The sequence below is a fragment of the Carya illinoinensis genome, chromosome 15 (genome assembly GCF_018687715.1).
Source record: "Carya illinoinensis cultivar Pawnee chromosome 15, C.illinoinensisPawnee_v1, whole genome shotgun sequence".
In the NCBI taxonomy this organism is placed as follows: Eukaryota; Viridiplantae; Streptophyta; class Magnoliopsida; order Fagales; family Juglandaceae; genus Carya; species Carya illinoinensis.
In genome coordinates this window covers 6,147,764-6,166,338 of record NC_056766.1, presented here as the reverse complement: position 1 = coordinate 6,166,338, position 18,575 = coordinate 6,147,764, and the positions used below count along the sequence as shown (strand labels likewise).

Here is an 18,575-nt window from a genome sequence, read left to right as displayed (position 1 = left end):
TGTATAACCAAACCAACCAGTATCAAAGACTTGGAAGGCATTTATCTTCTAATATCTTGAGCTCATATTCCTGCTCACAAGGCAATGTGGAATTTTCTGGTAAACTTGATAAAAGATGGAGATTCTGGCATGTCTGGACATTTATGAGTATCTCAGAATTTTGTGTATAATGAAATTGTTTGTTTGAGTGAAGATATTTTATTGAATTTAAAAAAATGTGAGAAACAATTGAATAAAGTATTATAAAGTTAAAAAATTTAATATTATTTTTATTTTGAAATTTGTAAAAATTGTATTAATTTTTTTGTTTTATTTTAAAATTTGTAAAAGTTGTATTGATTTTTATACTTGAATAATAATTAGATAATGATTTGATAAAAAAGTTAAAAATTGAAAATAATTTTTATTTTGAAAGATATTTAGGAATGAAATTATGTAAAATTTTGAGAATTCCCAGTGTCCAAACAGGCTCTCAGAAATGATGGAAAAATGGAAATCACCTCGGCATGATGCGTCGCCCGACTCGCCCTGGTCTCTTATCATTGTGGTTGGAGAGAGAGAGAGAGAGAGAGAGAGAGCATTCAGGCAAGATACAAACAAAATGAAGGGAAAATAAAGCATAAGTTATTATTAGAAAGATCCAACTCCAAAAGATGTATCTTAATAGAGTAATGTTTGCCCATGTCCCTGTTTCATTTGTCACACCTTATTCTGGCAGATTTTTAAGTCACGAAACTCTGAAATTTGATCCACTTGCTAGTCTTCTCAAGAACAAAGGCCAAACAAGTGGCTCCTAGTACTTCCTGTAAGCCAATTCCTTCACAGCGTCGGCAAGATGCTTCTCATTCTTGACACTCTCAACCCAATTTGCATTAATGTGAATTCGCTCAATGCTCTGCTTCAAGGTTCTAGCAATGGAGGGCTTACTACGGCTTGCAAAAAACTCCTCTACTTCCTTGGCCTTCTCAAATGAAGCAAACTGGGAATGCGGCGAACCAAACCAGAAAAATGATAAAAACAGTAAGCGTTGATAATATATCCTTAACTGTACTGAATTTAAATTTGCAACAAAATATGATACTTATGGGACTAGAGAGAGAGAGAGAGAGAGAGAGACAAACCGGGGAGATAATAGCACTGACAAAGCGAGTTATTAGAAATCCAGCACCCCAGGTTTTTGAAATATGCTCCCAGTTATCCTGTATTCCAATCAAATTTTAAAGGGGGAAAAAGGCAATAGATAACGGTAGTATGTTGTCCACAAATCCCAAATCAACTTGTTACCATAACCCTGTGGAGGGAGATTGTAGTGCTGTGATGAACAACAAATTCAGTAATAGATGGGCCACCTTGGTTGCTTCCCATGTCAATTCATATGGCTTTATCTTTATTTTCTCTATTTCTTTCTTTTTTTTTGGTTTTGGGCGGGGTGGGTGGGGGGAAGGGAGGCGGGAATTTCTTAGGTTATTCTAAATTTTCCTAGCACATTATGCAGAACATAAAAGCACACAGGCCCCTCATTTATCTACCCGATTCACAATTCCAGTCTCTCTATTTCCCTTCTAATCGGCACAAATGCATGAGATGCACCATGATGCCCCTTTTTTCTTTCAGGAAAGATGGTGAGTACCCTGTCCACCATGTTTGCTTGTATTCCTTAAATCTACATTGAAGATCCTAGACCAGTATCCTAACTGTTTACGGACAATTTTGACCACTGTATCACTCATATATGGTGCATGTCCATAAACATTAAAAATTCATGCACAACACGCTTGAATAATTACCTTCAGCCACTTCCAAGCTGTTTCACGTCCTTCCCTACTAACACCGAGTCCATAAACAGCATCTTGGCTACGAACCTAAATACAGTGGGAAGTAGAGTCAGCATTAAGATCCCAAACGCAATCAGACCATAATTTATCAACTTGTTAAAAAACTTTTGACCTCTACAACTACATAATACTCAGATACCTCAGAAGACAACAAAAAGTTCAGAACTTCAAGAGTTATGTTGGGATCTGGAGAAGATGCTAATGAGCCTACAAGCACAAAAGATAAATGATTCCAATGCACTAGAGAGATTCAGATGTTCTGCATCATTTTAAAAATGAAATATTATTACTTAGAATGCGTGTTTTCTCCTGGCTCAAATCAGTCTCTCGGTAAACTCGCAGAAGAGATTCATAACCCGATCTTTCTGAGGTGCTGACTCTTTGCATTACAGCCTCATATGCTGCCTGCAACGAAAGTCAATGATAAACATCAACAAGGATTGCAAATGAAGCAATACTAGTGATTGACCATTGCTTCTTTTACTAACCTTTCTTATGTCAGGAGGGAGGAGTGGTGTATTTCTGTCTTCTAAGAATGACTGAAAACGCCTACTTGCTTCACTTAGTGTCAGATCATGTCCAAATATAGCAAGGGCAGTCAAAAGATCTCCTCTTAACATTGCATCTAGATGGCTCTCACCTGGCTTAGGCTCCCAACCAAGCCTCCTGCAAAGGAAGACACAAAAAAAGCAAAAAGAAAAGGATGAAATGGATGAATGAAATTAGACTCATCTTGCTCAAAGAAAGTTTTGGAATGCTTCCAAGCAGCAATACAAATTGGGTTTCTTTTAGCTTGTAAGGTCTGGTATAACTTATTGAGGGTCTGCAACCATACCGGCAAAGGGGAATGGAGACAATCTTTGAGTGAATGCAATTTTTTGTTCGAGCATTTTTTTTTTTTTTTTGGGTGGGGGTGTGGATAATAATTTCTCTTGTTCCTTAAAAACAATACCGGGTAATATTTGGGCACATGCATCTCCTAGATACAAAAGCACCTCTCAGTTATTTATTTGCTTTAAGATTGGATAAGCAGCTCTTTTCAAGAAAATGTCATATTACACACCAGTAGCATTTAATCATCTTTGGATATTGCAATTCATCAAATAAGAGATTATGCACTCTGAATCTGTGTAATTTTATTTTTGTATGCTCCAAACTGTTAAAACAACCAAATAGTTAACTTCTCACGGGGTTTTCAGTATCAAATGGAAAAAAAACGAGTTCAATAAAACACACAATGTCAAAAGAACAGTAGGCATAGAAAACCCATTGGCCTAGATACAAGGGTCGCTGTAGAAAATTCAAATACCTAGTTTTGAAAACTTACTCAGCAGAATTCTGGAAAAGGCCAATAAAAAATTGTTTCATGTAGTCTAGTAACTCAGGGACTGCATCAGCCACAATTCTAGCAATTTTACAACTTATCTGTGAAGAGAAAGATTATGGTTAGGGCTAAGATTGTGACTGAAATAAGCATAGACAATATAAGGATGTGAACATTACACTAATCAAATTATTCAGAACGGTGTAATCAAGTTCCTCCCTGTAAGCACCCATCAAGGTAAGCAATGAGGTCAAAGACTGTTGGCGAGCCATACAAAGCGCAAATGAATCGTCTAGAATGCCTATTAGAGGAAGATGTTGTTAAGTGCTATTTTTGACCATCAATGGGATAAGCAAGTTATGAGTAAAAATATCGAAATTACCAAATCTATCTGTTGCAGATAAGAATTTATTCTCTATTGCATATCTGAGCCTAGCCGCAAGATCCTCATCATATTTCACCCTATAGAAACCAGCCTGATCCACATTAAGTTTTATCCAAGCAGAGGCTGCATCAGTTTTATCCTTCAGGAATTCCTTGATATCAAGAGTTTCAGATTTTGATTGAAGTAGAAAATTCTTTCGCACATCATATGAGCCACAGCACAATGTTATTGGGACAATCCATTGCCCATCCCCTTGGGAACCACTTGACAAAAATTGAGACTGCCATTATTACATTTATCTGTCAGAACTCAGCAAGTTCTCCAAGAGATAACAAATGAAAACAGCAGTCATGCATCTAATCAAGAAATATGTTATTTTAAGACAAAATGGGTGAAAGAGATCCGACACAAGAAACCTGATCAAACACCAATTTCTGATCTTTGACTTTGACAGAGACAGCTGGGTATCCTTTTTGCTTTGTCCATGAATTCATCAACTTGTTGACAGGTTCACCGGATCCCTCCTCAAGGGCAGCCCACAAATCTTCTGTCTTTGCATTTGAGCAAGCATATCTTTTTATATATGCCGCTAGTGACCTCTGATTAAATAAACAAATCAGAAAGACGGGAATAAAGAAGAAGCAAATCAGTCAATTAAAACCAGGAAAAAAAATAGATTTTTTTTTTATTGGCATCGGGTGTCTAGAAACAAAGTCCCTACTAATCTTGGGTAGCACAAGCCCTTAGCATGGAGTTTCCCGCAAGCGTACCTCAAATAATTCACAGGGAAATTCTATCAGTCCGACGGCCCTAGAAATTGTTACGCCTAAGAGGGTTTGAACCTTCGACATGAAGGGAGCATACCACCAAGACCAAGGCCCTTACTACTAGAGCCATCCCCTAGGGGTTGAAAAATAGAAAATTTACAAATGCAAGACTAAAGACAGGGTTGCACCTCAGCACTTTTCAATAAAATTTTATTATCATAAAAAAAAAAAAGGAGGACAACTACATCAGAAATGTTTATGAAATGAAAGTCATATTGTGCTTCCTAGTTTCTTTCCACAATCATTTGATCAACTATTTATATAAAATAATATCAGGCAGCAAAAACCGTTTTTGCAGCGACCTTATTTCCTCACCAAGCCATTGAAAGCAAAAAGAAAACAAGGAGATACTTTCCCACTCTCTTACACTGAATTGACTGATCCCTTGTTAGCAGGATATTGACATCATAATACAAAAATAAAAAAAAATCTCATATATATGGGCGCACACATGTAAAACTGATTACTTTTCAAATAATTAATTAAATGGTATTCATCGCATGTAAGGTTATCCCATAGACCTTATTAATAAAAACAAATTGTATAATTCAACATGCCATCCAACTATTTTCTGAAGAACAGGAAAAAAAAAAAGAGTTTCTTCAATCATAAGAAACATCTTAATCAGTACAAGAAACGTATACAAATAACAAGCAGAACTTGTTAAAAAAAGAAAACAAACAAAAACATGACAAACCTGAAAGCCTTCAGCACCAAGATAGTTTTGCAGCATCCGGATCACAGATGCACCTTTTCTGTAACTTATTGCATCAAAAATTTCATCTATCTCACCAGCGTGATTTATCTCCACCTAAAAACGTATGCTTAAATTGAGCTATAGTCAAGCAAGCAATAATACTAATTCCTTAAGGCAGATTATACCCACACAAAAACACCCTCGTCCATACAAAATTACCTCAATTGGATGGGACTCTGCAAGCCCATCTAGTCTAAGACCCGCTGTAGATTCATCAAGAAACTGAGTCCATATATTCCACTCCGGGAATAAGCTATCAGTTGCTAAATAGCTAACCTGAACAAATATGATATATAATCTATAAGCATGTCATTGAATTAGGTATAGTAACACATAGACATATGAACCATGCAATTACCCATGTTGCAAACCCCTCATTCAGCCACAAATGAGTCCACCATTCCATTGTTACAAGATTGCCAAACCATTGGTGTGCCAGTTCATGGGCTACGACAGTCGCAACCTTTACAGGAGCAAAAAATAATGGAGTGTTATTAATGCTATATCTCCATGTTAAATTAGTCAAACCAACCTAAAAAATAAACATTCACAACATTCAATTACCCTCTGCTTATTGGCAGCTGCAGAATGCTGATCATCGTAAAGCAAAGCCGTTTCACGGTATGTAACTAAACCATAATTCTCCATGGCCCCAGCAGCAAAATCGGGGATTGCAACCATGTCCAATTTAGGGAGAGAGTAAGGCATGGCAAAGTATCTGTAGAAACTCTTATGGTTAAACTGAATTCCAGATGATGCAGCATAAACGCTGATATGTAAGTATTTTAGAGATCACAAGTAACCCCAATTCCATGTTCAACAAGTTTGTTAGTGCAATGTTGTGAGTAGCTATCAATAATTTGGTTTTGAACGGTAAAACTTACCCTTTGTATAATTCAAGTGTCTTGACGGCAACATTCAGTGCAAATTTCCCTTGATTTGCCTTACCAACTTGACAGTATACTCGAACCTTGACACCTATACAAAGACAGATGTGTGGTTACACTATCAAGAGAACAGGTTGTACTACCACAATAAATAATTGACACAGTTTATGATTTACCATCAGATGTGTGATCTTCCACATAATCAAACAAACCAACAACAACTGCCACCAAATATGTAGACATTACTGGTGATTCTTGATATGCAACCGTTTTCAGATGACCATCCACTTTTTCTTCAATAATTGGCATGTTGGAAAGTGCTACTAGTTCAGATGGCACATCTAATGTGATTTTGAATGTAGCCTGCAACATTCAGTAGCAGAAAACAAGGGCCACACAAGCTTACTGTTTGAATTCTTTGAAAACTAATGAGGCTTATCTATTTTCAATGCAAAAAGTTATTAGCCATGAAAAATCAAAACACTAGCTCTATAGACAGATAAATCATTTTTTTACAGACTTTTTCCAATGTGCATAGTAAAGTGTATAGAAAATAAGATTAGATTCAGCAAAAAAGCAAAGAAGTATGACATCTTCAATCAGCAAAATTAGAGAGAGAGAGAGAGAGAGAGAGAGAGAGAGAGAGAGAGAGAGAGAGAGATTGCAATACCTTGCAAGCAGGTTCATCCCAACATGGAAAGCATCGCCTAGCATCAGCTGGTTCAAACTGTGTAACAGCCATATTTTTCTTCTCACCATTATGCTCAAATGTACTGGAAAGCAAAATAACAACTTAAATGGTATGCTTACATACATATACATATGCAACTTATAAAGTTTTCATTATCAGAAAACAGAAGACATTTAGCTGCATTTAGTTGCTGACTAAGTCCATTAGAAGAAGTATACAGAGAATTCAAATATAGATATTACATCGAGATAAAGCCCTAGGACCAAATAAAAACTTCTCTGCTATAAAACCCCTAGGGGTTGGCTCAAGTGGTAAGAGCCTTGGTCTTGGTGGTATGCTCCCTCCAAGTCTAAGGTTTGAACCCTTGGGTGTAAATAATTTCTAGGGCCATCGGACGGGAAATTTTCCCTTGAATTACCCAAGGTGCACTTGGAGGAAACTTCTTCCCAAGGGCCTGTGCACCACTGGGATTAGTTAGGACTTGATTCCGGACACACGGTGCCAATAAAGAAAACCTTTTCGTCTATACATGAATTGTGAAGGGTGAAGAAGTCTTCAGAAAATGTCAACATTGAGCTTCTAATTGCTATAGTCACAACAACTGGTCGGTTTTAAAATCGCTATCAGTATTGGAAGAATTCAATGATTTTAAGCACAATTATTAGCACTTGTGAAGTTATGATTTTTTTTACTGCATTTGACATCTGCTTAAAAATCCAAAACAAGGCACTTTAATGAAAAAAATAACATCTGAGAAATTATGTGTTTCATATCCTACTCACTTTGTCTGAATGCAAATCATTGGTATAATTTCATTGAAATGATTCTCATTCCCAAGAATATTTTTAATCCCCATATTTTCTCATCAAGCATGCATGTATAACTCTATGACATCACCACCATAAACACAACTTGATGATTGATCCCACCAGCATCACAAGTGTGATAATAATTGCCAAATCTTTATAGTACCAATGTTGTCTCCACTATCATCAGTAACATTGTCATCATCATCTTGACATCATTTAAGACCACTATCACCACCTCCGAGGAGAATAACGAATGCTATAACACAACCGTTACTTCACCACCCATCATCACCACCACTGCCCCAACAACACCCTTTACCACAAAATCTTTCGTCTTGAGTTTTTGTGGCTCTCTATTTTCTTATCAAATGCTCTATACCGGTATCATAGAAGAAGATTTTCAGGCTTCCAACCGTATTTATCAAAAAATTTCTAATTGGATTCAATTCTTATATCCATCCTTCATCAGCACCAACAATTCACCTCCAAGATCTTCAAGGAAACTTTTAGAATGTGGAACTCCAATCTCTTTCCTTTCCTTACAGGTTATTAGGAAGGAAACAAAACTAATCTAGTTATTAAAACGAATTTTCAAGTAATCTTTATCGTCAACTAAACTAAAACATTTAATGCTACCTTCTATAGAATCCCTTCATTTTGTCGTTCAAAGTTCCTTCAAACCCGATCTTCAGAAGCCCGATCCCGATCGGAAGTGTCTCGGCGAACTCCAAAACCAAAATCTCGTCTTCTTCAACCAAATCAATCCTTGAAGGCTCCAACACCTGCCCAAAAAGCCATTCACTCATTCATTTGGCATAAAAGACAGTGCGTTTGTAATCAAAATCGCTGCGAAATGATAGGATCAAAATTTTATCAAGAAACTTGACGGAAAACAAATCGGGCGCTAGAGTTATGACAACAGTACCTTAGAAATGCCTCGGGTGGTGAAAGATACGGAGCCAGAGTCGACAGAAAGCTCGGCGGCATTGAGGACGATGTACTTGGTGTGGTCGACGACATCGAGGTCGATGGAGACGAAGCCGGCGAACTTGCAGGCGGTGAGGTCAGGTTTGAGGCGTATGCCGTAGCTTTTCGGGACAGCGAATTTCGGGAGCCGAGGCTGTCCTTTGAACTGTTCCATATTTTCAAGACTCGGAAGCACACTGTTTCTCAGGAAGTTTCAAAAGCAGGGTTGTAAATCGAAATGATCCAGAGCTATGGGACCTTTATGCATCTTGCTTGCTTGCTTGGGCCAACTGTTTACAGATCTTGACTCTAGTAATTTAGTAAATATTTTATTTTATTTTATGAAAAATGATACCTTTACTATTATTTTTATATTTTTTTACATAATTATATTTTAAATAAAATGCATTTTTATATTTTTTTATTTAAAATATCCTCTCTTTATTTATTTATTTATTTTTATTTTATTTTATGAAAACTGATACCCTTACTATTATTTTTATATTTTTTTTACATAATTATATTTTAAATATAATATATTTTTGTAAAATAAATTTATAAAAATGATATCGTTTAAGAAAAACATCCTTAATTTAAAACATCGTTATATAAGAAATTGTAAAAAAATTATACGTATGTCATTCCTCTTATTTGTCATTAAATTTAACATAATTATAAAAAGAAACAAAATATTGTTATTATTATTAGTATACTTTATTGATGTGTTAAGTCAGTAAAAGATTGGACAATTTTTGAACTTTTTTAGTTCAAATACTGTAGAAGCTACAAGAAAACAAATTCTGGAGATATTAGGAGTTTCAACAAGTGGCAGCTATGAAAGATACTTGGATTACCATCTTTTGTTGGTATATCCAAGTATAATACCTCCAAACATTTGAAGGATAGAGTTTGGACCAAGATCGATAGCGGGAGGAACACTCTTTCTCAAGCAGGAAGGAAACATTAGTAAAAGTTGTCATTCAAGCTCTATCTACCTACTCAATGAGTGTTTTCAAGTTACCCTATAAGTTCTGTACTGAAATAACAGCCTTGATGTTTAGGTTTTGGTGGGGTCTAGAGGAGAATGGCTCAAAGATCCATTGAAAAAGTTAGAAGAAAATAAGAGAATCAAAAAAATTTGGTGGATTGGGATTTAGAGATTTGTACAACTTTAATAAGGCACTATTGTCTAAGCAATGTTGGAGACTGATTCAAAATCTCTCATCTTTGGTTACAATTGTTTTAAAGGAGAAATACTTTTAAAATGTGGAATTAACTGAAGCCAAGTTAGTGGCAAGGCTATCTCTGATGTGGAGAAGCATGTTAAAGACTGGCTGTGTTGGAGAGATGGAGATGGAAGAAGTACCAAGATCTGGTTTGATAAATGGTTGCCAATAACCTTTAATCGAAAAATCTGCTCACCAGTTCATATGCTAGAAAGAGTGGCAAGAGTTTGTGACTTAATTAATAAAGACACAAGGCAATGGAATCTCAGCCTAGTAAATGAGATATTTTTTTTTTTTTTGAAAGGTAGTAAATGAGATATTTAGACTAAGGAGACAAAGGCAATAAAAAGCATCCATTTGAGTATGACTAGGGTTAAAGATATGATGATCTGTGGCCCAAGTGAAAAATGCATTTTTACTGTTAAAAATGCCTACCATGTAGAAATGAATGGAGAAAGAGGTAAGAAGGGTAAGTCATCGAGATGCTATGAAGATATGTTAGATAGACAGTTAATTTGGAGTCTTAAGGTGCCTGGGGCTGCAAAACACTTTATGTGGAAGGTTGTTAATGAAATACTGCCTACAAGATTTAATTTATGGAAGAAGAAGGTAATTGACACAAACCTATGCCCTACATGTCAGAGAGAAGAGGAATCTATAGTTCATGTTCTTTGGAAGTGCCCTAGTGGAACAGATGTTTGGAGTGAAGTTGAAAAGTTAATTAAGAAACTATCAATAGTTGGGACATAACTTATGACAATATGGTAACAGATTACTGAAAAATTGAAATTGTCTGAACTTGAACCGGTGGTTTGTATGATAATTGAAGACAATTTTGAAAATCTAAGACAATTATTTAGCTCAGCAAAACAAAGCCTCATGGAGTACCAATCGGCCCACAAGAAGATGCAAGATGCTGTTCAATAGAAGAATGCAATAAGACATAAAACCATATGGAAGAAACTAGAAGGTAGGTATGTGAAGACCAATTGAGATGCTGCTGTGAATTCAAAGGACAAACATATAGGAATTGAGGTTATAATTAGAAATGCAGAAGGTGAAGTTTTAGTTTCACTATGTGATGTGGTCCATAATTGCTCAAAACCAGCAGTTGCTGGAGCTGCTGCACTAAGAAGGGCAGTTAATTTCTGTATTGAGCTTGTTATGTCACTCCTTTGTCTAGAGGGAGATGCTCAGACAGTAGTCAAAGCAGTAAAAAGCAAGGAAGTTATAGGTACTGATTATGGTATGTTGATTGAAGATGTTAGAAAATTGTTGCTTGAAAGGGAAGATTGGAAAATTAAGTTTGTTCATAGAGAAGCATATTCAGTGGCTTATTTACTTGCAAAGCTAGCCTTAAGTATAGGGGAAGAGAAAGTATGGTTAGAGGAATGTCCTAGTCAAGTTTTTTCTTCAATTTTGAAGGAAAAGGATAAGGATTGTAATGAACATTTTGATTCGATGGAATAAACTTACAAGTCAAGTTTGACTTTTCAAAAAAAAAAAAAAAAGTCGGTAAAAGATTAGAATCTGTATTTTGTTTTTGTTTTTTTTTTTACATTTTTTAGATTGAAAACACTAAGGCCTAATTTTATAGTAAAAGCATCATATCTCATCTCATCTAATTCCATCTTTTTTCAATATCCAAATACCACAAATATAAATATTTTTTCAATTTCAAATTTTCAACTTCTTCATCTAATTATTACCTAATAATTACAATTTTCTCAAACTTTCAAACAAAACACAAAAAAAATTCAATATTTTCAAATCTCAAAACAAAACAAAAATATTTTTAAAAAAATATATTATAATAATATTTAAATTTATAATATTTTTATTCAATTTTTTCTCTATTATTTTTTAAAATCTCATAAAAATCTTAAATTAAATTATTTCAATATTATTTACATATCATCTCATCTTATTTTACTATTTAAACAAGGCGAAAGATAATTAAAGTATATTCAGCTTGAGTCCCAAGTTAGTAAAATATTATAGATAACCACCATATTTTAATTAAACATTGCTAAATTCGAGATAATTATCAATTTATTGAGGAATTTTGAACTAGACCAATTGCATTGTCTATTTTTTTCTGAGTTTTAGAAGGTGTTATTAACTTATTTATTACTTTCTTTATTCTAACAAAAACTTTTAAAATGTAATCCGCATCCAATTATCTACTTTTTTGTCTATATAATTTTAATTTTGAAAATGCCTACAAACATACCCATTAATTCATATACCCAACACATTATTGATGTAAAAGTATAAAAAAAATCCTAATTTTTTACCTTATAAGGTTATTCAAAAAGTTTACGCGAAACTTGTACGCTTGTATGTCGTATTACTAAGATGAATTCTTCTAACATATATAGAATCTCAAATGGAAATTCGGGTGTTGCTTGTTGTGAAGCATCTCATAAATTTTGGTAGAGAACAATTATTGACACAAAAAGATTATACAAAAGTAAAACCTATAAATTGACACGACTTCAGAAGATCTATTAGATTTACTTTATACTAAAAGTGACTTTATAGTCTGACACATCACATCAAATTACGTCAATTTGTGACTTTACTTTTATGTAATACTTTTGTAGTTAAAATATTTCTCTAATACCTTAACTTGGAGCACAAGGATTGTCTCGAGATTGTTAACAATGAGGAGCTTTGGTAATTGATATGGCGATGAATGCTAGAAGTCTAAGGTGAATACATAGTAGGATTCGAATCCATGACCTTGTATGCCAAATCACTTGGGAGTAAATAAAAAAACATTGAGCCACCACCAAAGGTGGTGTCAGATGGCATTTGTTATTCTCTCATTGAAAATGCATAGGAACTGAGTCCCCTCACCCCTTGCATCGTCAAAATATACCATTCACCTACATAAATTCTCTTTTGTTTGACAAATTGTAAATTTGTAATCCATTCATCAGCAAATTTGAACAAGTACATGATATTATGATGATTCCAACTCTTCAAAATTACCGCTATAATTCACAACTTTCCTCACTTTGTGTTGGAGCATAAAGAAATAGCTTGACCACTGAGTTCCCTTTATTTGCCAAATCAGGATCTGTATTTTTACTTTCGACAATGAAAGGCTTAGGTTTTGACCTCTCATCAAATAAACATTCACCATTAATCTAGTGTCAAAAATGATCGGTGTCTCATGTGTCCATTTTACGTGTCAAATCAATAAAATAGTGTCAAAGAAAATAAAAACAGAAAAAATGTAAATATATATATAGATATATTTTGGTGGAGAAGTTGGCAATATGTTTTTGTTTAGATAAGAAATACAAAGCCATAATTAGAAAGACCTAGTTTAGAAGATACATTATTAACAAGACTAATGGTTGTGGATTTGAGTTTATTTGCTTTTTGAGTTTTCTCTCCGTACAACCCCTGCATGCATGCACGTAATCCTCACTCCGGCACCCCTCGCCGGAGTTGATCTCTTCCCCTCCGTTTCATCCTCCTTTCCTTCCCCCCTCTTCTCTGCTCTGCATCCCCTACCTCTTCTCTGCTCTTCATTCCCCTGCTAAGGATAGATGGCAGATACTAGATTTTTTTCAGTGGAAGCAAAAACTTTCATCTTTTCAAAGGAAGGAAACAATAGTTTCCGCATCACTGAAAGAAACAGGCATATGGCCCTTTTTCTTCTCATCAGCGGGACAGCGGCTTCATGGGTGGTTAAAATAGTGGAGGAAGCCACCGAGTATAGGTGGCGTGAGTCTTTCTTCAAAAAACTAAGGGTGGGTAACAATGGGGTTCTCACGTTGCATCTTCTTAGGAATGCTAGGGGCTGCTACCTTCTGCTGGAGGAGTTCAACAACGGCCGGAGAAGAGGATCACTGATTATCCCAGAAGGAGTTAAGAGCTGCGGCTGGGAGGGGTTTGCCTATAATCTAAAAAAGGTGGCGGAACACAAGGTGGTGCCCACCGTGGGATGCACGAGTCAGGATGGAAAGGCAGTCTCTTATGCTGCAGTTGTGGTTGGTTCTAAGGCAGAAAACAGCTTTGCCATGGTGGAGACGGAAGGAAAGACTAGTCTTTTCCTACGGCTATCTGTCAGAAATGTAAAGCTAGGGGAAATAGAGGGTGTTTTTTGGGATGTCAGGGCAAGGCTTTCTAGTATTTTTCAGGAAGTTTATACTCTGATGAAAAAAGTAGAGCTGGGTCTAAGCTATGTGATGGAAATAGGAAAGCATAGCTCTGACTCGCCGCACGTCTCTGGGCAATCATCTCCAAAAGAGATGCAAGTCTCTGCAAGGAAAGAATATAAAGGGAAGGGCGATGGGCTGGGCATGTGGACAAAAAAAGGTAAGGGGTCATAAGTGGAATTAATAGACTGGATGCACTATCTCAAAGGGCCTTAAGCCCATCTCCAAGGCTTTCAAGCCCACGCCCCAGGTCCTCTAGCCACACGGGTTCCAGGTCTTCTAGCCACACGGGTTCCAGCTCTCAAAAGGCTTCAAGCCCGAGCCCTAGGTGCTTGGGCCCCATCCTCACGGGCTCACGGGCCTCAAGCCCATAACCATCACCCGGCCCTGTAACCAGCATGTCGTGCACCCGTTTTACACAAACGGACCAACAGACCTTCTCCACCTCTTCTACGCCGGATCTGGGTCAACCCCCCCTGCCGGCGGTTGCACCGGCGACGCAGAAGCCTCCGATGGCCGCCGATATTCCCTCCAACGGTCATGAGAACCATCCGAAAACGCTACAGCACGTCGGGATGGCTGGGTTTCTCACGGTCGACGCTTCCCAGGCTTCTGTAAACACAGAATCGACCCAGACGGTGCCGGCGGTTGCATCAGCGATGCAGAAGCCTCCGACGGCCACCGAGATTCCCTCCGATGGTCATGAGAACCATCTGAAAATGCTACAGCACGTCGGGATGGCTGGGTTTTCCACGGTCGGTGCTTCCCAGGCTACTGTCAACACAGAATCGACCCAGATGGAGCCGATGGGGACTTGTGACCCCTTCACGAGCCTTTCCGAACACATCCCAGCGGCCGAGGACTGCCCTTCATCTGGGCCAGGTACGGGTGAAGCTTCCGAAATTTTCTTCTCACATCTGGGTCTTTCTAAAGACCTGTCTAGGGTCCTATGTACTGAAATGGAAGCCTCTCTTGCAGATGGGAGGACCTCGGACGAAGAAGATCCTTATGATTTAGACCTGCAGTTAACATGTAGGGAGTTTGGGACGGATTTGCATTTAACCGAGGTGAATGAAACTGAGGACATACCTAGTCCCCTCTGCTCTCTACCACCAACAGTTCCTTGGGATGTTTCGCAACTTGATTGGGTCATTCAGAAGGTTAATGATATGTGTCAATACATGGGGATGTTTGCGAAGGCTTTGAGGATCAAATGCAAGCTCTTTTCATCGCAATAAGAGCAGGCCAACCCTCTCTTGCCAAATCCGTGGGAAAAAAGGAAAGGGAGCTACGGAGATTTACCTGCTCTATAAACTATGGCACAAGGGAGGGCAGCGCGAGCAGGGGACGCACTAAGGATAGGGTGAATCTTGGCGATCCATGAAGCCCAAGATTCTTTCATGGAATGTTCGTGGCCTGAATGACCCGAACAAACGACTTAGGGTGAAGAACCTACTAAGGGATTGGCATGTAGATGTCATCTGTTTGCAGAAAATGAAACTACAGTTCGTTGACAGGCATATAATAAGAAGTTTGTGGAATTGCTCTTATGCAGGATGGACCACACTTGCTTCAAAGGGTGCCTCGGGGGGTATTTTGGTGATGTGGGATAAGAGAGTAGTAAATTTTGTTGAGGACTGTGTTGGGGATTTCTCGATTGCATGCTCTTTCTCTAATGTTGGCGATGATTTTGTTTGGGGGTTTGCAGGTGTCTACGGGCCAAATGAGGATAGCAGAAGGAAATATTTTTGGGATGAAATAGCTGGCTTATGCAGTTGGTGGGACATCCCATGGTGCATAGTATAACAGCCCGCTAGAAATTCAATTAAGGAATTTCTATTGATTTTAGGAATCTCGTGAAAACTCCGTAAGTTTACACGAATCGACTAATCGCATAGGTTTTAGCCTGTCAACATAGTTAGTGTTATCACTCACTATGGTGCCAGAAATGCGATTTTAATTATTTGAGATAGTTAGAAGTGTCAGAATACATTATAGTCTACACCACTAGGCTTAATTGAATATTTAAGATTTTTCAGTACTAAGTTTATTACATTTATTTTTGGAGTGAATAGTAACATCGGTAAACGTAAGCGCAGTGTTTTCAAAATCATAGTGTGTAATGTCTAAATTAGGTTAGTGAAATTTTATTTGGACACATGGAAATATTTTAGCCACCTTACTCTTCCAAGTCTACTCCACATTTGGAAAATATTTTGAGCTGATTTTTATAGATATTATTGGATAGAATATTTTGAGATAATCTTTTATAGATATTTTGGGTAGGAGAAAACCACACTCAACTCTCAACTCCAGCCTTATCATCTCCCTTATCTCTTCCATAAATGTCTCCAGCCAGCACCCACGAACTTATCTTCAATTACACCTTCCAATAAAAGATTATCAAACACTCTCTCTCGGACAGCTTTTATGAGTTCTTTTGCACGCCCATTTTGAAGCTTTTGTAAGTGTTTTATCATAAAGTATCCTTCATCTAAGTTGTTCCTTTTTGAGTCTAGTTTACATGGATATCTTATTTGCCCCATTTGAAGATCATTTGGTCAGTCAAATATTGTGTAAACTATAGAAAGGTCATTCTGGGAGATAAATTGGAGAATATGTTATAGTTTGGAGTTTTTGACCAAGCTAATGGATAGATATTGGTCCGAAATTTTTATGGAGTATTGTTAACATGTATATATAACTATTGGTTGAGTAGTTTTGCATGATTAAAGGTTTTGATGAAAGATTTTCTTAGATTTAGAAACTTAGAAATTGGAAAAGGAAAAACAGTTTCTGTTTTGAGAAAGTTTAACTCTTTGGTGGTCTAAACCTATTCTAATGATTTTGATAATTTTATTGGAGGATCCTAAGCATCTTATATACATGTTATATTATTATTTTGAAGATATTTGATGTTAGTTTCAAAGATATGAAATTTTATGTAAAGAGATATTCAGATAAGCCAAAGTGTGGATGTTCTTGGCTAAATTTATGTTTTGGTTAATTTTTAACCATGTGATCTTGAATTAGAAGCTTATATATGTTTTAGGACATCTTTTTAAACCATGTGATGGTTTGGTTTGAAGATCACATATTTATAAGTCATAGATCAAAAGGTTGATCAAAACAAGTTGGAAACAAAAATCAATAGAAATAGCATATGAGAATTTCGACCCTATGGAGTTTTAATAGTTGTGATTAGTTTTAAATTTTTATAAATCGATATTTGAATTGAGGATAAAATTTACATGAGACATGCAAATTTTGGTGACTTTTGGAGTTAGTATGCAAAATCCTTAAGTTATGGATAAAACGGTCATTTTCCTACATGCAGAGAGTAAAATAGAAATTTTACTCTTTAAGTTAGTATTTTCCATATTTCAATTTATTAGTGATTTAGTGTTAACTTTTAGAATCACTAATTACAGTTCCTCGTGATCGAGCTTGAGGTTTTATAAGAAACGCGGAGATCGAGGTAAGTTAGCTTTTAACTTACTAGCAGTCTACTGTGTATATGTGCTAAGTAAAAGAACTACAGTGTATGTATGTATGTTATCATATATGTCATGCCATGCCAAGTTATCATGTAATTGTCTATTATACAGAAATTATTCTGTCATCAATTTTTATCTGTTACATAATATATTCTGTCATGTATTACTGTACATTACGAGTATGTCATGTTAAATATGTTGTCTGTTATATGTTATGCCATGTTACGAAATGTTTCTATCTCAAGTTGGTCATGTATTTCAAATTATGTTCAAGTCACGTTATGTTACGTCATGGCTTCAGTCCTTTCGTATTCCAGTCACGTTTCATCTTGAGTACATTCAGTTTGTGTATAATACATGGGGCCACAACAACTGTGGAGTATGTATTTCTCATGTTAAGTCAAGTTTATGTAGAATACATGGGGCCACAACAACTGTGGAGTATGTATTTAACTGCATTGTGATGCGTCGAATACATGGGGCCACAACAACTGTGGAGTATGTATTTAACTGCATTGTGATGTGTAGAATACATGGGTCCACAACAACTGTAGAGTATGTATTTACACATAGAATACATGGGGCCACAACAACTGTGGAGTATGTATTTTTCATGTTAAGTCAAGTTTGTGTAAAATACATGAGACCACAACAACTGTGGAGTATGTATTTACACGTAGAATACATGGGGCCACAACAACTGTGGAGTATGTATTTTTCATGTTAATTCAAGTTTCAGATCAAGTTCATGTCAAGTCAAGTTCAGTTCATGTTTCAATTTAAGTTATGTCAATTATGCTATGTTGTACGCTAAGTTATGTTTTAACTACTTATGAATTTGATTATGCATTTATGCTTTTACTGTCATCCATGCATCATTAGCCTGTATGGAAGTTTTTTGTTAACTTGCTAAGATTTGTAATCAAATCTCACTATGGTAGTCCCAACTACCATTCCCCCCGAATGGTAGATCTTGATACAGGACCTGAAGGAGGATCAGGAGCTGACCAACTAGACACAATCGACTGAACGACGGTGCGCCGTTAATGTTAATATAGTAGTTAAATTACTACTTGTACGATGGAGTTGCATCTCCAGTACTTTTGGATCATAATTATTTTGGACTAGTGTTGTGATCTTAGTTATTCAATGGATCTTTATGTATGAAGTATGTTTTAAGCATTTGAGATATTTTC

The 18,575-nt window shown here is 36.5% G+C and overlaps 1 protein-coding gene across 1 annotated transcript; it reads right to left on the bottom strand.

Annotated features, from left to right (window-relative positions):
• Nucleotides 1-602: 602 nt before the first annotated feature.
• LOC122296095 (aminopeptidase M1-like) lies at nt 603-8,762 on the bottom strand. Its single transcript, XM_043105520.1, has 19 exons — nt 8,441-8,762; nt 8,152-8,297; nt 6,686-6,788; nt 6,192-6,378; nt 6,013-6,106; nt 5,693-5,846; nt 5,487-5,591; nt 5,288-5,404; nt 5,069-5,182; nt 3,961-4,143; nt 3,542-3,824; nt 3,339-3,460; nt 3,163-3,260; nt 2,324-2,501; nt 2,126-2,240; nt 1,975-2,042; nt 1,788-1,862; nt 1,122-1,199; nt 603-979 (listed from the first exon to the last, which is right to left on the bottom strand). The coding sequence occupies exons 1-19, from the start codon at nt 8,654-8,656 to the stop codon at nt 794-796; spliced, it is 2,622 nt and encodes an 873-aa protein (XP_042961454.1). The 5' UTR covers nt 8,657-8,762; the 3' UTR covers nt 603-793.
• Nucleotides 8,763-18,575: the final 9,813 nt, after the last annotated feature.